Source organism: Ischnura elegans, chromosome 2 (genome assembly GCF_921293095.1).
Source record: "Ischnura elegans chromosome 2, ioIscEleg1.1, whole genome shotgun sequence".
NCBI classification, from domain to species: Eukaryota; Metazoa; Arthropoda; class Insecta; order Odonata; family Coenagrionidae; genus Ischnura; species Ischnura elegans.
The window spans coordinates 119,775,005-119,789,266 of record NC_060247.1 but is presented as its reverse complement, the minus strand read 5'-3'; the positions used below and the strand labels follow the sequence as shown (position 1 = coordinate 119,789,266).

General features: G+C 35.3%; 1 protein-coding gene across 2 annotated transcripts; it reads left to right on the top strand.

Annotated features, from left to right (window-relative positions):
* Positions 1-659: 659 nt before the first annotated feature.
* Positions 660-13,989, top strand: LOC124154522 (kynureninase-like). Of its 2 annotated transcripts, none has more exons than XM_046528314.1 (9): positions 660-764; positions 3,438-3,591; positions 6,940-7,060; positions 8,164-8,389; positions 9,225-9,396; positions 9,838-9,983; positions 11,042-11,257; positions 12,314-12,526; positions 13,464-13,989. In XM_046528314.1, exons 1-9 carry the CDS (start codon positions 729-731, stop codon positions 13,596-13,598), a joined length of 1,419 nt encoding a protein of 472 aa, XP_046384270.1. In that variant the 5' UTR covers positions 660-728; the 3' UTR covers positions 13,599-13,989. The 2 variants fall into 2 exon arrangements, with proteins under 2 accessions (XP_046384270.1, XP_046384271.1); XM_046528315.1 differs by having other exon boundaries at positions 672-764; positions 3,441-3,591.
* The last annotated feature ends 273 nt before the right edge of the window (positions 13,990-14,262 follow it).

Below are 14,262 nucleotides of genomic sequence, written 5' to 3'. Positions count from 1 at the left end.
TTCTTTGTGTTTTATTTCATACCAAGACATACAAAATGTAACTATCGTGCACTTAATTTTTATACATTTATAGCCAATGAACCTGAGAATATCGTAGTAGATACAAATATTCAAACAATTTTCTACAATTAAATCCTTCCAGCGACTTTATTTAAGTTTTTGACGCGGAGGCCACGCCATGACATCCATCGCTTGTATAAAAAAAAACCGCCGAGGAAAAAAAAAGAGCGGGGAGAGGCGGCTGCGTCACAGAAGGTGAAGGTAATGCGAAAAGATTTCGGGTGGGCCAACGGAGGATTAAGATGCGTCGATCGTAAACTTCCTCCTCGGCCGTATATCACGTTGCCAGGCGGGGGCGGGGGCGCGGGAGATACTCAACCAATCAGGTGAGAGCTATCTGCATCCTCCATACGTCTGCCCCGCCGACGCGTTAGTTTTCCTTTGTTTTCAGGAGGGTTTCCCAACCGAAGAATGTTCTTAAGGGGATCACCACATGGGGCGAATCCCCCCGCTCCAATCGCTGTAATTCTGGGCAAATAACAGTAGCACTCAAGTTCGCGCAACAATGTAGAGGGATGGAAAATTGGGAGGTGGGGGAGCGGGGAGAGATGGGGTCGTGAAGGGTGGGGGGCGTACGGGGTATAATACGGAGGTATACGGACGAACCGCGGTTGTTTCAGTCTGTCAGGTGTCATAATTGCTTGTGCTCGGCGACAGGGAGGAAGATCATGGCAAATCTAGCGCAGAAGACCACCGCGGCACAGGTGAGCCATTTGACTGCGCCCCTTCCGTTCGACTTCTCCATTTGATTTTTAAAGCGGCCAGACTATTGGAGCGGACATATTATTCCACGCGCAGATTTTTGCGCTGCCTCGCGGAAGAGTTTTTTCGTTAGAAATGTAGCTAAAGGGCTGTTTCAGACTCATTCAGGTGGAATTGTAACACATTAGTGAGTTAAAAGTTTCAATATATTTTGTGATAATATTCAGAATGAAATCAACGGTTTGCGAGTGCACTTCGTGGAATGGTGACATGATATATTCAAAAATAAAATTTACTATAATCCACAGAGAATTTATAAAAAAAACTCTACCGGTTTCGACCTTTTCAGGTCAATATCAAGATATAAAAGAACAAATTGATAGACAGACAGGGCGGTATATATACTTGTGGATGATCTCGCAATATTCGAACAGTTGAGATCATACTACACAAGGATATACATTCTACAGGTCTATCTATAAAATTGTTCTTTTACATCTAGATAATGACTTAAAAAGGTCGAAACCGACATAGTATTTAAATAAATACTGAGTGGAATATAACAAAGTTTATTTTTAATCATTCATGATAAAGCATGTTTTGAAAGCGGTCGTGATGTAAAATTAGAGTATAAATATTTTTGTGTGTTATCCGCGTATTTTTTCCCCTCGCGCATTGGAGGCTGCCTAAGAGTATGAGAGGAAAAACGTTAGGGGAAGAGGTACAAATATACGCGGAAATCACCCAAATGAGAATTTTATTCATAAAAAATGGTCCGCGAAAGTTGTAATCATTTAGTTATATTTAAGTATTTGTGGCAAATTTCTACTCAATTTTCATACACTAATGTAGAAACGTATAGATGAAGGTGGCAATATAATATGGAATGGAGTCAAATAATGGCCCAGTAAATTAATTTCCAATTTCACGCGATGTCTTGTCAACGTATTTCTATTTCGTAGTTGCATGATTTTCATTACGATTTGAACACGTAAACATAAATTTTCTTTGCCAATCAGAGTTATACACGATTTAAAACAAAAATAATTTCATCTTGTCACCTTATTTATCAGGAAATCCATTTCCATTTACACGAACGAATTTAGATGCATGAGATAATTTTTGTTGTGATTTGCATAGCAAGGTACACAGTTTCTTTCGCAAGCACTTACTATCGCAAAAAGAAATTCGTCGTGTCGCCTTATTTTTCCAGATATTTACATTCCATTTTCCATTTAAACGATTGAATTTAGATGAATGAGATAAATTTCCTCATGATTGGCATACCAGCGGACAGATTTTCTTCTCTACGCATTCTAATACATAATATATGGATGAAGAAGAAATAAATGTCATGCGTTCGATTTAATATTCAGGTAATCCTTAACAATTATAAAACGAATTGGGTTGATAAGATAAGTTTCTTATTGATTCGAGGGCGTACAAATAGATTTTTTTCTGTAGTAATATAATTGCTAAGAGAATACTGATTAATAGATTACTGATATTGAAGCATTCCGTTGAGCAAAAGTTTACAATAGCATTGCGAAAACTTACAGCAAACCCTTACAGAAACAAAACACAAAAAATTCATCAACTTTTTATTAGTTTTTGCCAAAACTATTTCTCTATTGCACTATGCACCGAGAATTCATAACGTTACATTTAACGATAAGTAATTGGAAGAATTCAGTTTATGTGAATATAAATGTAAATTTCCAACAGCTGGAACTTGTAAGTAGTGTAATTTATATTAACCACCATGACTACATTGATATTTGAATTGAGTAACTTCAATTTATTAATTCACTTTTGCCAGAGCCCACAGAAATTACTATATATAAATTAAAAATGAGATTAAAAAATCAGCGAAATTTCCTGAAGCGATATCAGAAGCAGCTACAGAAGAATTTTACGGATCTACATTACCTTACCAATTGATGACTATAAAATCTGCTATTATTTTTTCCAGTAATTAATTAAATTAATTAAACAATTTACATTCCATGTGAGCCAAGTTGTATTCACCATGATGAATATAAAAATACGTAATACAATATCAATATAATTTGGCACTATACAAGAGAAACACAGGCGATTTTTGAAGTTCTAAGTTTTCATCTTCTTTCGAAAATTTATACAGCCGGCAAGCCCTTGTGGCAGGGATATATTACATCTACACATTACCATGCAAGCCGCCTCAATAGGCGTGTGGAGGGGGGTGTTTGGGCACAAGCCGTTAACACATGAAAATGAAATGCCTCAACGAGGATCAGCTTAGCATTGATTAAAGACCTTTATTGCTCGAAATACAAATTTCCATACTAACCCGTATGGAAAAATATCTCTCTTAATTTATCGTTATAATATCTAACTTCTGACACTATGTACATCTATTTTCTGATATTCCATTTTTTCCATATAGGGTATCTGAAGTTCATTATATCTATTGATAACAAACGACGAATTTGATTTTCAGCATTATTACAAAAAATATTTACAACGGATTGAACGAAATGTATTCATTTTTGATGCGTTAAAATTATAAACAAAATATCAATAAGTATAGAAAACCCTCACACAACCCAAGGGACGCCATCGATGCAAATTTGTGGCTACGTGCCAGACGGAAAGGTGTGAATTTTGTGTCATCTCTGAAATTTGATCTTCCACAGCAGCAGCATCCGGCGACGACTCTTGAGGAATTGGCGAAGGAATGGGGCACCACGGTGGAGAAAAGCGATTTCGCAGTCAAGATGGACGAGGAGGATCCGCTCAAGACACAGCGATCCAAGTTTTGCATCCCAAAAATGAAAGACTTGCCCTACAGTGAGTACACGAAACTTTCATCCATGAGTTGTAAAAAAATTATCCGTTGCTTTGGTATAAACCTTTTTCCTATTATATCAAATTTAGTCTCCTAATCTGCCTGATCAAGCTCTCATTCAACCTCAGAGAAAAAACTTTCTTTATTGCTTGTGATAAAATATAGAATTCCTTCTCCAGTCTATTTCAACGATCATTTATTCCTTAAGACCTCTATGATTCCTCCCTCACACCTTTCCATGATATCAACTTCTATTCCAACTTAGGGGTAAGTCATCCTTTTCCGTCTTTATGAATGATGAAAATAATATAAATATGACTTTATTTCATTCATTAACATAATTAATAGCACACACTAAGTATTAGCTATAATAGAATGAAACTAGGCACTCTTTTGGTAGGGTTTAAATCTGTTAAGGCAATCATCAAGACAAGTTTATTCACAGATAAGTGGGGTAAAGTTCGCCTACCAAACCGAAGGTCGCGGGTTCGAGTCCCGCCTGGGTAGCTTGTCCCTTTCTAGGGCATGGTTATGTGTGAGTCATTGTTTAACGTTATTTCTCCCGATGTAAAAGGCCTTCAGTGAGCTGTTTTCGGGGTGATGAAGATAAATAAATAAAAAATCATTACAAAAATGTCAAAACCAGTGTACAATAGCAACAAAAGAGACATTATTCTAGCAAAAAGTAATAGGGATACTTAAATTGCTTAAAAAATCAATCTCAAGTTATAGGCTCGTATACATATTTTCTCATAGTCATGGAGATTGAAACGAGACATTTTAAGCAAGTATCACCGACGTGATCGTTGTAATGAATATGCCCTTCCCATACAGAACGTATTCATTGGCCTTAAAAATTACCGGGTTCACGATACATTATTTTACCATCGCGTGAACATAAAACATAAGTTTGGCACAGGTTTTCATAAATATATCTGCCTATGCTTTAATGCGATGGATAAAAGTGAATGATGGAATTTATGCGCATTATTTTATACAAAACATCCTTAGATATTTAGAGATGTCCTCATCACGACAATAATGTGACTGTCAACGGTTTCACCTGTTTAAAGCTGAGTAGAAAATTTTACTTGATAGCGTAGATCAATACTATAAATTGTGATTATTTTTAAAAGCGAGGAAGGTGTATGAGAGGTTAGCGCCGAACGAAATAGAGAATTTTAAAATTTTGCTGACCCATACCACTGCTATCTAATGGTGTTCCACATGATTTTTTTAAAATATTCCTTTAAGCAAATAGGTTTATGAAGGATAAATAATTCCATGAGGAATAATTAATCATTAAATTACTTTAGGGGGTTTTTTGATATTTAATATTTTCAAGAAAAAGATTAAATATATTTTCTAAATTAAAGTAAACATTTATGAATTCTTAGCGGTAGTTGTAGTTCGAATATATTCTAATATCTACATCTACCTTCTACCCCGCAAGCCACCGTAGGGTGTAAGAACAAGATTCGTCAATACATAAAATGGAAATGCTCTAAGTACCCCCTATTATTAATGAAAGTCCTATATTGTTCGAGGGAAAAGCGAATTCCCATTCCTGTCTGTTCGGCAAAATATCTCTCATAATTGATCGCTTCTTTCGAACCTCGAAATATAGAGGGGTTCTAATTTGTTGTTCCCTGTATTGGTCTAAAAGATTGGGTAGCGAGGGGCAAGTGTCCGTATGGAGCAAGATTCCTTTTCCGAAATATTTCTCTGGACATTAGCTTCACCGGAAAAAATTATTATCACTATGGAGTTTGTGGAAAATTGAGCACAGATCCATAATTAGCTGATTGGATTTTGTGTCATGATTGTAAAACATATATTAAATAACCTTGCTCCACGTATTCTAGAAAGGGAAAGTTCACATGCGAAAACTGTGATTAGGACTCTTGCCCCACATGTAGGACATGATTCCTATTTGTTTTATCTTACATTTTCATGAATATCGCATGTTCTTTATTTTTTCTATAGCAATGAAAGGTAAGTATTGTAGTACATGCAACTACGAACAAATTGTGTAAAAATAAAAATTATTGCTTGAATCGAATTAATTTTTCTAATTGTTTGTAAATGTGTACTCTTGCCCCTCATTTCCCTATCTTTTCTCAATTTCTTAAGCAATCTAAGCCTCGCGCGCAGGCTAAGACTCTCTAACGGCTACCAGCCTAATTTATATAACATCTGTGTAACACTGTTAGTACGCCCATAGAAGTTTTTTACGAATTGCAAATTTTCCTCTGTATTTTATAGAGTTCTTCACATAGTCAGTCTTTCTTCACCGGATCCCATTTTCTCGCTGAATATCTTTCCCAAACGCTGGATCTATCCTTAAGAAACCCCTAGATGAGGAGTAACTGAGGAAAAGTAACTCAGATACTCAGTAAGGATTACATTTCAGGTAGCTTTTACTAGTAGCCGTTACATTTTTTTAAAATTTCTATTGTAGCCTACTCATTGGTTTCTGAAAGTAATCATAACTTTCCCATTATGATTGTACCGACTGGCGTATGCCAAGAACTTTGTGCTCAGGGGAAAATGGGTTTCTCCTTCAATTGTATTTCTTATCGATGTGACATTCAATATGCGATAAGCTACCCGAATTCTAACAGCACTCCACGTATCGCTTCACCAGTTACATCCGCAAACTAAAAATACACAGTTATCGTAACCATAGTGAACTGGCAGTTATATGAGCACTCCGACTACAAATCACTTTCAGACACACGACCTTGTGTCGATGGTTGCATATGTGCCAGGATTCATATAGCAATGGCGGTCGATGGAATTTTAAATGCATCCAAGGTTTGGTGCATCTCAAACAGACGATTCAGAAGCGGCAGAAATCAAATAAACATTTGGAACAAAGCAACTGGGTCGATGAATCATCTCAGCATATATTAAAATTCCAACATAGTAAAAAAATCTGATTAAATCTGTTAAAATACCAATTTCTCCAAAATAATTCGCCGGGACAGAATTACACGGTAGTAATATTATTCTTTTTAGTATTCGTAAAATAACATGTAAGAGCAGCCTGATGAGCTTCTTAATGTACATAATTAAGGGGTGAATAATTCAGGCAAAACATTTTGGTGGCAGGAAACTTTTCGGAAGCATAAGAAATATCAAAAACATACAATTAATTAGGTGCAACAAAAAGGAGCGGTATTTCCTTTCTGTGACGAATTTTATACTTTTGTTTGTAGATTATCAGTGTAGAGATCGTCGGGAACACTAAGAATGTGTTCTGTGCTGAATTGTCTTACTAATAAAAAGTAAAACCATTTCTGTAATACAAAAAACTGAACTATCAACTTCTTTTATTATCTCAATAGCTGATCTAAAATTGACTGAGCCTGATGAAGACTGTATCTACTTATGCGGAAATTCGTTGGGTTTGAAGCCTTGCTCAGCTGATGCCAAAGTCCTGGACGCAATGAGCTCATGGGGAAAATTGTGAGTTTTATCAATCTATCTAGTTTTAGTTTTCTATTTTGGCACCCAAAATTATGTATTAATAGAAATTCCTACAATTCTCTCATTAACATAATAGTTCCTTCATTTACAATACAGATAATTTAAGCAAGTTATTAAAGTAAAGTCAAGTATATCCTGAAATGTAAGCATGCAGTTGCAATCACATTTTTGCTATTATAATGGATTTTCAATTCTCTAAGTCAAAAGATTTAATTCATCACTTAATTAATATATCGTATCACAACAACCGTAATGAATAAAATTCAGCCAACCCATTTTTGCTAAAGACTTATTAGACAATGCATGATTATTGAATTTAATAAATCCTAGTTAAACTAAATGGAATAGAAATAATATTACATAAACATATACTTAAAAAAATTGGGGAAGTTCGCGATTTGATTTCTAATTTAGCCAAATTTACCGATATATGTATATACGTACGTATAGAAATATGAATTAGAATCACAAGAACCTTCATGGACAGTGAAAACCATGAGGAATTTAAAATGTTGTTCCCCCCAAAATATGTGTACCCTCTCCATATTAACCTGGTCCTAAACCCCGGAAAAAATTCTGAAAGCAACCTTGGCAGAAAATGTGCATCATTTTACTTATTGCTATTATTAATTAGAAAGAGAAGGGGTGGATTAAGGACGTTATTTATGGAAAGAAGGTTCATTTTTCTTTTTTTGTGACGCCTTGCTGGAATGCAATACCTCACAGCAATGATGAGGCCTGATAATTATTTACAATTGATATTTAGGTATCTACCAATCAATTTTACCCTTTGCCTGTTCATTAAGTGAAATAAAAACTTTAACCGGGGATAAAGATTAAGATCGCCTTCTTTTCAATTTTTCCGCAAACTACCAGGAGGCTGATTGCCATAGGGGTCCACATAATTTTGCCCGACATTTTATAAAAGTATGAACTATTATATCGGTATTTTATTAGCGTAGGTAAAATAAGTTGACCTATAAATTCTCATTCCTCGGAAGGAAAGCCATTTATTTTAATTTGAATAACACCTGTCTCAAAATGCTCTGTGCTATTAATAAATTTCCGATAATATCTTCCAGGGGCGTCCATTCTCATTTCCACGGTGCCCTTCCAGCAGCTCTGTGCGACAATTACGCCGTGGAGTCCACCGCTAGGCTGATTGGAGCACAGCCCTCCGAAGTTGCTCTCATGAATTCCTTGACAGTGAACCTTCACTTCATGCTCGTGACGTTTTACCAACCTCAAGGTCCAGGAGTTGGTCGCCATAAAATCATAATTGAAAAGGACACCTTCCCTTCAGACAGGGTGATTATCAACGCACCTCAAACATAAGATCTTAATCTTTAAACGTCTGGTTTACATCAGTAAAAAAATCAGTGCTTTGTCCAATTTGCCAATTTGGTCTAGCTAATTTCAACTGGCTCTAAAGTCATACGTCGCTGAATGAAGAGAAAAATTCTCAGAGATCGAAGAACTACTTTTTGAGTGTTTGTAAAATATTGTTTTTTTAAACTCATCTTTGGAGCAAAAAATCTTGAACTCAATAAGTTGACAGAATAATATGGCTCACAAGCATAATCAGGCAGTAATGTATGACTGCGCAACATTTAAATCAGGTCCTTTATTGCTAAATATTAGCAAATTTCAAAATTTAATAGCTACCTCTTATTGAAAGGATGTTAATAAAAAAATATATTCTACACATCCTACATAAAGAGATATACCTAATCCCAGCAAACGTTCATAGATGGAATTTTCTGGATATTTTTTGTATTGGAATACAAATTTTCCAAAAAATATTCAAATAAGTACTTTACACGAGACTTTTATAATCGTTAGTAGTTCACACGAACCCCTCATATTTTAATATGGATATAAATCTGCCAAGAATCGTTCATTTTTCTTCTTTACTCCGCGCTTGTTTCATTTCAATCACACAGATGCAGGCACATTCAGGAGCCAAAGTGAAATTCTATTCATTATATCAGATTGGTGTTGCCTGAGCCTCGGACAGCTTTCAAATCTCTAGTAACTCCCATCGTCGAGCCAATAAATAAATATATCCTTTTGGCTTCAAATTCGGTTGAGACTCTGTAAGATTCAATGAACTTGAGTAATAACTGGATTTCTTTGTTTCCAGTACGCTGTGATGTCTCACCTTGAATTGCATGGACAAAATGTGAATGATGCACTCATTATCGTCGGTGAAAAAGGAGACAATTACATTCCAAATCAAAAAATCATAGACACTATAAGGAAACATGGATCAGAAACAGCTCTTGTTCTTTTGAGCACTGTTCATTACTACACAGGTAAGCAACTTTGAGTATGTTCCTGAAGGTAAGTATTGTAGTACAAATTTAGTTAAAATTATTTTGACTCCAAGAGTGAAGTAAAACCAAGTTGCTAGAATTATTACACATTTGATTACTGAAAATTCATGGGTATAACACAGGAAATGCAGATAAAGTTCCTCAAATGAAGTACACTTTGGTAAAAGCTTTAAATTAATATCGGAAAATTTGACAATCCCTTTAATTCAATGCGATCACATCTTTATTTCATGATTGTAGGAGATGCTCTTATGCTCGAATCATTGTCCCTAAATCTTATATCTTATTTTTTCGCTCAGAACTTAACTCTAAGGAAAGATTATGAGCATATTTTCTTCCGTTCATTTAGTTATTGAATGTCCACTTCATCTAATTTTCTTGCAAGAGGTGATTTACCATGGATAACATTCATCTATTTAGGTCAGCTCTTTGACATGGAAGCCATAACCAAGGCAGCCCATGAAGAAGGCTGCTACATTGGATGGGATTTAGCTCATGCGGTGGGAAATGTCGCACTTCAAATCCACGACTGTGGTCCAGATTTTGGAGTTTGGTGCTCGTACAAGGTAAATTTACATGAGTAATACCTGCCTCACTCCATGTAATGCAGCAAGTAGTTGAGAATTGTGTGTATCATTCTTCCCTAGGAGAATAGAATAGAATATTTTTATTATGCTCTAGGTAAAACTTATGAGAGCAAAAAATAGAAAATACAGGAAATGTTCTACTCTTAATAAAAGGCATTTTGACAAAAATAAGGCATTAGGAGGAGTCAATGTTAGAGGCAAAATTATGGGGCCTACAGGGATATGGTGATAATGTTGCAATATTAGCCGAGACTAAAGATGATCTAAAAATATTGGCTGAAAAAACTAACAGTGAAAGCTATTAAAGTGGGACTGATGATAGATGAATAAGGGTGCAAAACGAAGTACCTACTATTTGAAGATACGTATGATGAAAATGAAAAGCCTCTGCTAAAAGTAATGAAGTATAGTTTTATGGCCAAAAAGTGGACAATCAAATTCCAAACCCAAAATATGATAGGATGTCACAATAAGGAAAAATGGATCAGAATCAGCTCTGTTTATTCTGAGTATGGTTCACAAATTTTAATTTGACATGTGTCGAGTGAGGAGTTTAAATATTCCGGAGTCATGAATGTGAGCAAAAACTGAGAGGAAATTGAGATTCAACGTAGGCTAAAAGCAACAGATATATGTTATTAGAGCACAAATAAAATAATGAGCATCAGATCAGTAAAATAACGGTGAGCAAAAATTTTTTAATGTTCGGAGGTGTATTTTTGAGAGGTGGAAGACGATTTGCAGTAATAACTCCCAATTATTATCACAGTAACAAATGAAAATTTATTGATACGAGCGAAATAAATGCCATAAAAAAGCGATAACGATGCATAATTAAGTGGAACGTTCTCAGAAGTGAATTTTAGGATGTTTGTAGAGATTTTGGAATTTTTATCTTTGGATGACAAGCTTAGTAATTTATAGAAATTATATAATTGAAACGGCTGAAATAAGTATCAGAGAAGTAGAATGGAACTTAAGTCTATCAATCTCGAAATCAGCTTCTAATAACGGCAATATTTTTATTTCACGCTCAGTATCTGAATTCGGGAGCGGGAGGTGTGGGTGGAATCTTCGTGCATTCCCGCCACTTGAAAGGGGAAGGGAGAAAGGCGCTGCGGGGCTGGTGGAGCAACAAGCCGGAGACGAGGTTCAAGATGAGTTTCAAGCTGGAGCCCGCTTCAGGAGCATCTTCATTCAAAGTGTCCAACCCATCTCCATGGCACACTGCGCTCAACTTGGCCAGCTTAGAGGTAATTATCACCTTGACCCTTTGCCGACCATCGAGCCAGCGGCCCTGTCAGTCTTCGATTTCCACTTTTATACGAGGAAATTTACGGTAGTAACAAGTAACTGAGGCAATGAATCACTTACACCACACATTCAACGCAATCGAGATGATTGTCAACTAAAAAAGACCACTTTCTCCTCGGTTAATGTTGAAAGTCACACTGAACGAGACACAGCTGCCCAGTGGCGCCATCAAATAACATGTACGCGAAACAGCGACAGAAACAACGCTTTACCGCCATGTGATACTTATGAATGTCAACATGGCGGTGAGCGCATTACTACCTCGTGAATCATTGGTTAGCTTTGTTTACGTAATATATTCTTTCATAGTCATACGGAAGCTCATATCATTCTGCATTATGTTTAATATGTAGTCTCTTTTGAATTTCTTTTTCAATGATGCAAATTAATTATTTAGCCGAAATGGGGAGTGTATTTTCGGATATACATTGAATAATTTATTAATTAACCAACATTTTTTCAAATAAACTATTAAGTATCTCCCTTTTGTTATACTTACATGCTTTAATTTAAAAGAATATTTTCGCCTCTAAATTTGAGTTATTGACCAATTAAGGGTAATTAGAATATTTGCAACGCAGAGAAAATAATATATGTTCATGAAAAAGTGAGCATTGAACAAATTTTTGGAATAAGATAGTTCAGAGAAACAGACTATACACCATCGCAGACTCATATCATGTCAATCACGTATGAAAAATTAATAAGTACTTGTAAGTACCACGAAATGGGCATTCCTAGGAAAATTTATAGCGAATGGAGAATACTTCCACCTCTTTCTTACTTAGGCTTACTATAGCACGAATGAAAAATAGTAGGTTACATTAAACTCAACAGTCACATTCCCAATTATAATATATTTGTAGGTTTTCATTTATAAAACTTTCAATCAAACGCTCTAAAAACTTCAATGATTTATATATTTTCTTCCTTGTCACAACGTCTGTACACATTCAGAAAGTAACAATAACGGGAACCACATCTTTTCCTTTCAGATTTTTGAGGAAGCTACGATGCCAAAAATATTGGAAAAACAAAGATTGCTGACAGGATACACAGAGTTACTTTTACAAAAGCACCTTGCTTCTGTCAATGCTTTAATCATTACTCCGAAAGATCCTAATGAGCGTGGATGCCAGCTTAGCATAAGATTTCCTCCTGGAAAACTAGACCCAGTGGCCCGTGAGCTCGATGCTCTAGGAGTAGTGGTGAGTACATAATAATTTTAGACTATTTTCATGCATCGTACCATCAATTTTACATGCAGTGTAAACTTATAGGAGAAAATTCCTAGAGCGTTTCAAGTCTACAATTTTTACCAAGATATATGATAACATTTTTCCCTCAGTTCATTCTTAGCTGTAGGTTATTATTTGGAAAACATCAATCGATTTCAAAATAAATTCAAGTTTTTGAAAATATTTCTCAAATGTTGGGACAAAAAATATGAAGCATGCACAAAAAAATCACTTCAAGTTAAAATACCTCAATTTTCAAAAGAATTTCCAGGTAATTTAGTTATCAAATATTTTTATACGACGAAAGATACAGCTACCATCCAGTTTTATACCACCTCAATACATACAAACAATAATTATGAAAATGTATAATTCCAACATACAATTAGTCAATTTTGACCTTCTCCGATGGAATGAACTCCCTTTGATAATTCTTTTAGGGATGTATCGGGATGTTTCATTAAAAATTGGTGACTCACTGATTTATTTGCTTAAAAACCTAGTATTTAATCGTCCAGCATCAAATTGTCCATATTTTCTGAGGTGGAAATATAGTAAGGAGAGGAATATCATTTCCTACATTTTTTTAATTTTCCAATTCACCATTGCATTTTACTTATGAGAAATCAATTGATAATGATCATGATGAAATGGAGAAGAAATCTAATCTTGAATTGGAATTGATTAGTCTGGTCAAATTCAAAATATTTTAAAAAATATTAGTGAACACATGATTAATATTAAGCGTCTTTTTAATTCCGGTGACCTACCACATTTTTATAGAAAAAAATGTTTCAAAGAATACATTTTCCTCATTTTACCAGATTACCTATCCTACTATATATTCCTTAGGTGGGCATGGCTAATATGAATTAAAACAAATACCTGCTGTTCTCTTTATCCACAGTTTGACATTCGTCATCCTGATGTTTTGCGGATAGCACCAGCTCCTCTGTACAACTCATATCAAGACGTTTGGAGGTTTGTTAGGGCATTCTCAACTGCTATTTCAAGATGTCCAAAGACTATTTTGTCATGGTGACCTTCCTCAATTCTTAATGAGTTGATTCCTTGACGACATTTTCACCAACTCAGTCGTCATCATGCTGTAAAGCGACAAAAAAATCACTAAGCATCCCATTTCAAGAGTATAAGTTGATCTGTCACTCCAAGATAATTAGTCATATGCAATGACAGTCAAAAACGAAGTGAGTGAAATGAACACGTGTCCCACTGGACAATGATAATTTTTAAGCAAGCCAATAGGAATATCCAAAAAAAAGTGGAAAAAGTGCATTTCAATCTCCAGAAATTGTTTTGATGGTGTTATGAATAATGGTTCAGGTTAAATATACCTCAATACTCATGTAAATATTGTATACGGAGTTTATGTACCTATTTGAATTTTATAAAATAAATCTTTTTCAGAAAAATATATGATTTCATCGGCAATGGATCCCTCAAGCTTCTAACTTTCCTACTGAGACAACCAGTGAAGGCGTTTTCGCCAAGCCTATCCCTATCCAATACCTTTAAAAGTACACTTTGCGTGAGTTCCCAAATTGGCACAAATTCTTAAGTACGCCAAGCACGTAACTAGAAGTTTTCTTCTCGGGATACGTGGTGGTATGTGGATTGCCTGACCTGGTAACTTATTTATTCAAATCCCAGGAATCGGAAAACCATGAGTATGTCCCCTTATCATA